General features: G+C 32.8%; 1 protein-coding gene across 1 annotated transcript in view; it reads right to left on the reverse strand.

The window, feature by feature from the left end:
• Positions 1–1,842: 1,842 nt before the first annotated feature.
• LOC106471344 (collagen alpha-1(IX) chain-like) overlaps positions 1,843–8,589 on the reverse strand; it is a gene marked incomplete at its 3' end in the record, with an annotated part of 76,624 nt that continues 69,877 nt past the window's right edge. Inside the window, exons 12-18 of the mRNA XM_022399955.1 lie at positions 7,037–7,090; positions 4,239–4,298; positions 3,784–3,834; positions 3,533–3,586; positions 3,012–3,065; positions 2,793–2,846; positions 1,843–1,987 (exon numbers count right to left, since the gene is read on the reverse strand). Coding sequence (XP_022255663.1) covers positions 1,843–1,987; positions 2,793–2,846; positions 3,012–3,065; positions 3,533–3,586; positions 3,784–3,834; positions 4,239–4,298; positions 7,037–7,090 — 472 coding nt within the window. The remainder of the gene's footprint in view (positions 1,988–2,792; positions 2,847–3,011; positions 3,066–3,532; positions 3,587–3,783; positions 3,835–4,238; positions 4,299–7,036; positions 7,091–8,589) is intronic.

Raw genomic sequence — 8,589 nt, forward strand, 5'->3', positions numbered from 1 at the left:
AGACTATTTCATTTAATAAATGTTTTGTTTTGATATATAAGCTCTTCGGGTTTTTCCATCTAAAAAAAAGCGACATTTCTCGACGACCTAATAAAAATACTTCAACAGGTAACGGAAAAAGATGAAATAAATATAAGAGAATTCTTAAAAATAAGAAACGTGAAGAAACGAAATAAGACACCAGAAACGTGTCATTCACACATCTCACCCACATCTGTGGTTTTTCACCTGTTTCTTGCACCGGAGGTTCAATGTGAAAATTTCTGCTAACAGGTGTGATAAGGTATCCCATGGACAAACCTTTATTCTGTTTGTAAGTTCCATTACCCACCTTTAAATAACTATTAGTTACAACAGCTTTGTTATATTTATAATACTATATACTTCTAGACGTGAAAAAAATTTACTGGCTAGTAACCTGTTTTCAAAACAACACAATACTTCTTCTATTGGTACACTTGTGAACAATGATACTACATGCAACGAAACTAATCAATCATGTCTGTATTAATATTCTAAATCTCAGTAATAAATTTAGACGAATTCTTCACTGCAAATATGTGAAAAAATAACGTTTTTAAAGAACGAACATAGAAATAAAATTTGTTGATGATCCTCCGTTATAAACAATTGAGCGAAATGATATCCGAATATTATGAACCTTCGGAATGGCATAGAAATGAGGTAAAATAGAATGGGACACTATAAGATCACTTTGTTCATTCATTATTAAGTTACAACAGGTACTCTGTACCCCATTCGTTGGGTCTTTCTTTATTTCATTATATAAACCATTTTAAATATTACCTTTGTAATTGCTTTTGTCTAATTTAACAATCTGTCCTCCTTTATCTGCTTTAGAAATTACAATGCTTTTGATGAAACTTTGTTGGAAGGGTAGCAACTGCCTGTTGTAGAAACACAAGTGTAAAGGATGACGTTTCGAAAGTCTTCCGCCTTTCGTCTTCAGAAGGCGGAAGACTTTCGAACCGTCCATTCAACAAAGTTTCATCATGAATATTCTACCTAAACAATCTATCAAACAATACAATGTTTTATTATTTCTAATTAGTTGAAGTTGGTTCACCTAACAATTATGGAAGTTACTTTTTAACTTTTTGGTACCAGAAGTAAGTAATTTTGTTACTGTCGTTCGAACAGTATCCTTTATAACATTATCATCAACTTTAAGTTGTTTCAACTGACCTAATTAGATCTTTCATTGACATCCTGTTATCTATAGAAAACTTCAAACCCAGTTTTAATTTGCTCTGCTGCAATATTTTTTTGACAGGTTTGCTATTTTAGGATTATTCAGTGGTCTAGCAAGCTTTTTATTTAGTAGGATATGAGCATTTTGTAAGTTACTTTTAGGACGTGCATCTTTCTTAATTACGTTATTCAGTTTCTTTTCCAAAATGTTCTTATGTCTCTATCGTACATTTCCCATTTCCACCAACTAGTTGCTTCAAATATAACCCATATCAACTTTTGTATAATCCTAGCTAATGTTTTGTATAATCCTAGCTAATGTTTTGTATAATCCTAGCTAATGTTTTGTATAATCCTAGCTAATGTTTTACAGCTGGAGACTTCAACTTATTTTATTATATACGTATATATTTAAAAAAAAGGGACAAGTGTTGGAAACTCGATTACTCATGTCTTCCTTTTTTTGCTATATATATATACAAGAAAATATAGTTAATAACGTAAACAACTGTGTTTTAAATTCAAAACTAACATTCTTAATAATGCAATTTGTACCTTAAATCCATTGTGGTCATAAGAAATTTGTTTCAGCATGGTCTGCCTCGCTGCTTAGCAATATTCAAGACTTACTGACAATATAAATCTTATAATAATGATTATTACAAAGAAATTTAATTTTTTTGTTGTTCATAAATAGCATAATTACAGTAATACATACAGGTACAGATACGACTTCATTACCCCTTCCAGGGATTCCGTCTCTTCCTGGAGGACCCTAAGATAGATAAAATGTATTAGTTCCAAGCATTTCTTCCTATATAAAAATGTTTGTCATTTTTTTTTGTTGGTATTGGTTGGCAACTCATTAATCATTAATATGTAACTCATAAAAGCAGTAAAAGATAATACAAGTACAATTACCAGATTTTTGTAAATAGTAAGTAGTCGCGAAAACTAAACCAAATTTCAATCAAAACTAACTTCTATATCAATGGCGCATTTTCCGTGTTACCGCGTTTACTGGCGATAAACCAACTTTGGTAGAATTAAAAATATTTGATTCTCGTCCATTACTAGCACAAATATATAATTAATTCAGTTTTGAAAAGACAGTGACACAATATGTTATTTACACGAGATATAACCATCGTTGACTGCAGTGGCTGTGCGAGTACTAATTACATGTGTCATCTATGGTGATTGGTGCGACGAAGATAGTTCAGTCTATCAGCGTGTGTTAAACACCTTGGAAGTATATCTCTCAAGATTGCGGTGCAATGTAGGGTAGTAAATGCCAGATGGCGCAAATTTAGTATTATTTATTATGTTAAGTGCTAATTTGTCTTTAGTTACGCTTATTTCCTGATGATTTTGGATATTTCTATATATTTTGATTGCTATTGTACAAGTATATATATACACAATATGTATAAGTGCGATAAACCAAAGTCACCAGCCAGGATACGCCACTGTTCTATATATACATACATCACTCTCATATTAACTAGGCTTAGTGTACAGACATCAAAGACAATATATTTTAATCCTTCAGGTACAACATTATTAGTAATCAGACTTACGGGAGGTCCGCTTGGGCCTATTGGTCCTGGAAACCCTCGTACTCCTCGTTCTCCCTAAAGATACAAGAGAAAGAAACTGATGTGCAAACAGTTTTTTCACTTGTTATTTAAAGAAATATATAATTTAGAATGGCCAGTTTATCGGTACATATATATGTAGATTTATTTTTATATTCCCAAAATTAAAATAGTCATAGAGTTGTATTAATTCAGACTTACAGGTGGTCCTCTATCGCCAATTCTTCCTACTTGTCCTTTTTCTCCTGGTTCCCCCTAGTGGAAACAGACCACAAGAAATAAAAAAAACACGTATTATAGTACTCTATCAACGATTGGTCAATGAAACTAGTTTGTGCATTTTTTATTTTAGTAGAATATACTATTTCTTTAAATACCAGTATAACTTTTACGTACATCTTATAGACAGGAATTACGTCACAAACATATCACCCAAGCTATGCATAATCCAAGAGATCAAGAACATAATCAATATCACTAATTCTGTAATTTATTTAATAAAACTTTGTAAAATATATATACAAGTAATTATCATTAACCATTTATCTTTACGTCAATAGCACAGTATTTATTTTATTTGAATATAGGATAATTGAAAAGTACAAATGAAATAATTTGTATAATATTTTGTAGTCATCCAAAAGTGATACAGTTTTATTCTGGAAAAATATTTTTCTTTACAAAACTAAAAAGAAATAAAACAAAAAATATTCGAATATCACCTTCTTTCCTGGAGTTCCGACAGGTCCTGGCAATCCCTGAAGACCTTGTTCTCCCTGCAAACACAATAAAGGTTCAATAAAACTAAACCTGGACTCAACAAGACAAATGTTCGTAATTCATTAAGACAATTTATACAGTGCAGGATGTAAGCTGAAAGGTTTAAATTTAGTTGAAAATGTTGTAGTACAGGATAATTTCAATATATTGTGGTTATTCAAAAAACAAAACGTGAATGAAATGCTACTCTTACCTGAAGCCCTGGAAGTCCAGGTTCTCCTTGAGGTCCAACTGGCCCCTCTACCTGGAGAAACATTTATAACTTATTAGGAATGAGAAAGACTCTAGAATGTTTGGATTATTAAAGAAATTGAACATCAATTCTCATAAAAAATTTAAACTTTTTCTTCCTAATCTGCTTCCACTCGGAATTACTAAGAAAATTTAATTTTTCTCATTACTATGCACAAAGGATCTGTATAATAACAACGTACTTGCTTCATAAATGAAGAATCTTTCCAAATAAATCGTGTATTTATCTTATCTCTTTTCAACTTCATAATAAATAGCCATATAAGACAACTACCATAAAATTACCAAACATTATTATGCAAAATTGGAATTAATTTCTACTTTTAGAATCGCTTGCTTTTTTTTATCTATCTACCTATCTGGCAAGTACTTCTCAATTAAATAGAATGAACTCACCACGACTGCATCACCTGGCTGTCCTGGTGGTCCTCTTGGTCCCATTGCTCCCATGATCCCCTACAGAAAACGTAATAAAGACCCATCTTACAGCACTTATTACATTACAGCTAACACGGTCATCCAAACTGAAATCAGTGGGGGAAGGCAAGTAAATTTTTATTTGAGAAATTAGAAAAATGTTATTTATCTTTCTTTTGCATGATACTGTTTATAAAATGTATTAAATAATAAAGTTTTAATCATAAATGATAAGAAAAAGAAAAGCAAATTTTTCTAAATGCTTTTCTTTTTAATGTATACGAAAGGCATGCTTTCATTTTGAGAATTATCCCTATGAAAAATGGATTCCTCTGTTTAATAAAGATAAATTCTTAATTGCATAAGATCTCTTCATTCTGAATCTGAGCGATTACTTTTAATTGGCTGTTATTGAATACCATATCATAATTATCAAATTCACGATGTTGTATGCTGAAGCAGCAGTTCACTGTGTTACATGAATATTACTTTGTCTATTGGGATTGTTTTGATCTTCCAATCGTACAGTATTGGAAATAATTATAGCAACATTGAATAAAATGAGTTTAAAATGTAAATATTATGAGATTGCGCCCCTTCTATTGTATGCAAATGAATCGTACGAGAGTACAGCCACATCATAATAGTTTAAACTGTAATTGGCTGTCATCCAACTAAACAGACAATGCCAATTCAGCATAATGTCTATATAAGTAAAGACAGTCATACTATTATCAACAGTATTGTGGTGATTGCAGTCATGTCTTCCAGGACATTAATGCCACAAGGCCATATAGAAGTCAAAGTTTTGACTGATGAATGCTACTTCATGCGAAAGATTGAGGCGAAATTTCATGTTTCAGTAGAAGTTATACAGAAATTCTGAAGAGGGCATGTGAAACTAGTACTTTTTTAAATAGAAGTTGTCGAGATAGAAACCCCAAATTATTTATAAGCGATATTAAGTTACCCGGGATATGCTCTTTACGCAATACACGACAGCCCAGAAGAGATCATTCTCATGACCCAGCAGTAAGCACAGGTGTGATTGTTATCTCCAGAATAGTAAGATACACATTAGCAAGAAGTGACCTCAGTCGATGTGTAGCTGCTAAAAAAAAACCATTGCTTAGGAAAGAGAATCAAATGAAAAGGCTGAAAAGGGCATCATACAAATTTCAAACAATGTGTTAAGTAAATCTGGTGTTCTTTAGAGTTGAATCAAATTTAACTTGTTTGTCAGTAATCAACAATAGTTTGCTCGATGGCAGAGAAAGGAACAATTTCATGGTTTATGTACAATATCTACAGTGTAGCCACAGCCAGTTGTGTTAGAGATCTAGATAAAACTGATGGCACCTTAACTGCTGATAAAGTACACTTAGATTCTGATTCATCATGCCATTCTTTGAAGAACTGGTTCATCGGGTGGGGATTCACCTTCCTGCAAGACAATGATCTCAATCATTCAGAAAATGAGAAAGAGGCCAATTGTACACTCGCAATCATGACTTGTCCTGCACAAATTCTTATGAGAATATTACCTAGGCTGTATGGTATTATGTGGAAACTGAGAACGCCCCAAACGGAAATCAAACAACTTGGATGAATTGTTAGGAGTAAGTAATGGAACAGTGGTTCACAACTGCCGGTTTTACAGGGAGATTACAGGCGGTCCTCAAGATGGTTGAAAAAAAATTAAATAGTTTTTACAATGTAATATAAAAGTAATTTAAAAAGTTAATGTTGTACGAAATAGTCCGTAAAATGTGGTGATTGGAACTAGCTAGTTCCAAGCTGGAAGATGATTAGGAATCACTGCAATATAGGACAACTGGGAAAATATTTCAAGATCATACACTGATAAACATTATGGTAACATAAAAACAAAGTGTAATACCCTATCTAAAGCAAATACAAAATAATTTTGCACTGAACAACTTATTTGCTTTTCTGTCCCAGCATGGCCAGGTGGTTAGGGCGCTCGACTCGCAATCTGAGGGTCGCGGGTTCGAATTCCCGTCACACTAAACATGCTCGCCCTTTCAGCCGTAGAGGCATAATAATGTGACGGTCAATCCCAGTATTCATTGGTAAAAGAGTAGCCCAAGAGTTGGTGGTAGGTGGTGATGACTAGCTGCCTTCCCTCTAGTCTTACAATGTTAAATTAGGGACGGCTAGCGAAGATAATCCACGTGTAGCTTTGCGCGAAATTCAAAACAAACAAATAAACAATTTACTTTTCTTTAGCATTTTCTATAATAATGTATTGAAATAATAATAAATTGGCTACTTATTGGCATTTATTGTTTTTTGTAACTCTTTATACGAATCACCTGTGTGTTTCCATAATTATTTCCTATACTGTAGGTCAGGTGACACTGAACACACTTGTATTCATGCATCACATCGTGAAGATTTCAGAACAAATGTCTAAGCTGTCATTCTCAAGTAGTTCTTTCGTCTTCGTATAAATATGGAAATAATAAGAAGTTTAATTTATGGAACTGATTGTTTATTACTTCATTTAGATTTTCCATGTTGAAAAAGTACAAATTCTATTGTTACTTAAATATTGTTGTTGTTTGTTATTAAGCACAAAGCTGCACAAAAGGTTATCTGTGATCTGCCCACCACGGGTATCGAAATCCGATTTCTAACAGTAATACTTAAATGTAATTAAGTACTTTTTCTGTCACCTTTAAAAATACAATCTCATAAGTATTTATACACACTGTTCTTATTATCACATTACAAGTTTAGATTTATATACTCACAGGTGGTCCAGGTTCTCCTGGAATTCCTGGTTCTCCCATTTCACCTTTAAGACCCTGAAAACAAGGTTTTAGATACTATTAGAAGTCATTAAATTATCAGAATCTTATTTTAGTCAAACCCATATTTTAAAGAAAGTTTGTACAGGATAAGAACCAATATTAACTGAATACGTGTTTAAAGAAAACCTGAATTATATATAATGGTTGGAGACGGCTTGAATGGGTAAGGAAGAAAAACTTTAATATAAGTTTAACATAACAGCAAATGTACAACGTTTCGACAAGGTTTTGTCATCATCAGGTACCTCAGTGGGTTCCTCGTCATCGAATCTGAATTATATATATGTAACCCATATTAAGGGAACTCAAGTGTTAAAGAGAACCTGTATAATATACGGAATCCATACTTTATAGAAAATCTTTATAATATGGAACACGTATTATAAAGAGAACTTGTACAGCATGAGGAACTGACGCTTAATTGAGCCAATCATCATAGTACGTGTTACCAAGAGCGTCGAGAGCCAGCACGAGCCCCGGGGCAAACATCCTCGCCGGGTCCCCTTTCTCTTTATTAACATTTTCAAGAATTTATTAAAAAGAAGATCCTAAATTAGGGCAGCAACGAGCTCATAAACCAGACAAAACCATAGCAGCTACACGGGTCTGCGTGTTACTTTCGTGTAAAATCTTGAAAAGTGTAATGAATGACAATCTTGTACAATTAAATGTGATTCAACATGTTTATTATTTTTATATAGACATCATTATACCTTTAAAACGTTTCTGTGGAAAAACGATCCATGCAGCATGTGATGCTAATCACAGTATTTAGACATGTGTATAATAATTAATTTATTCTCTCCATTTATATTTTTAAAACTCTATCTAAACACAGTGGCAACATCTAAAATATTGTTAATCCAGCTGTTCTTAATTGTTCATGGAGGAAATGAGACATATAAGTGGGTCAAATCCAAAATAATGAAAATTAGATAAAGGGACGTCATTAACTTGAGGGAACAACGACACTTTACAGAGGCACTTTACAAGTACTGGTCCTGTAATAATGTGTTATTAGTGATGCTTTAGTACGTATATTTGATAGCTTTTCAACATATCTATCTCTATGCAGCAACATCTTTCACTTTACTTCTAAGAATTAATACTTAAATATCTTTTGTTCTACCCTCCAAACAAAGTAACACAAAAATGATAAGTTATTGTATCAACATTTAAGTGAATCACACGATGATTTTTTATGTTGTTCTTCGGTACTTACAACGAAGAAGTATGATTCCAGTATTCAAAATTTAGAAAGAAATTCAATGCTCTATATCTATAACCGCTCGATAGCCAGTAATCTTTATCGTCTTAATTAAGATGATTGGTTGCAACACCAAAAGCAGCGACGTCACAACTACAACACTAATTACGAATTGACGGATGATATTGTTACTCTCTGGTCGTTTGTTAACTTCCCGCAAAAACTCCTCCCGAGGTACTTCAGCGATACAAGTCCTTTCTTAAATAAAACTAGTTTATTCTTCCTC

The sequence above is a fragment of the Limulus polyphemus genome, unplaced genomic scaffold (genome assembly GCF_000517525.1).
Source record: "Limulus polyphemus unplaced genomic scaffold, Limulus_polyphemus-2.1.2 Scaffold4557, whole genome shotgun sequence".
Classification (NCBI taxonomy): Eukaryota; Metazoa; Arthropoda; class Merostomata; order Xiphosura; family Limulidae; genus Limulus; species Limulus polyphemus.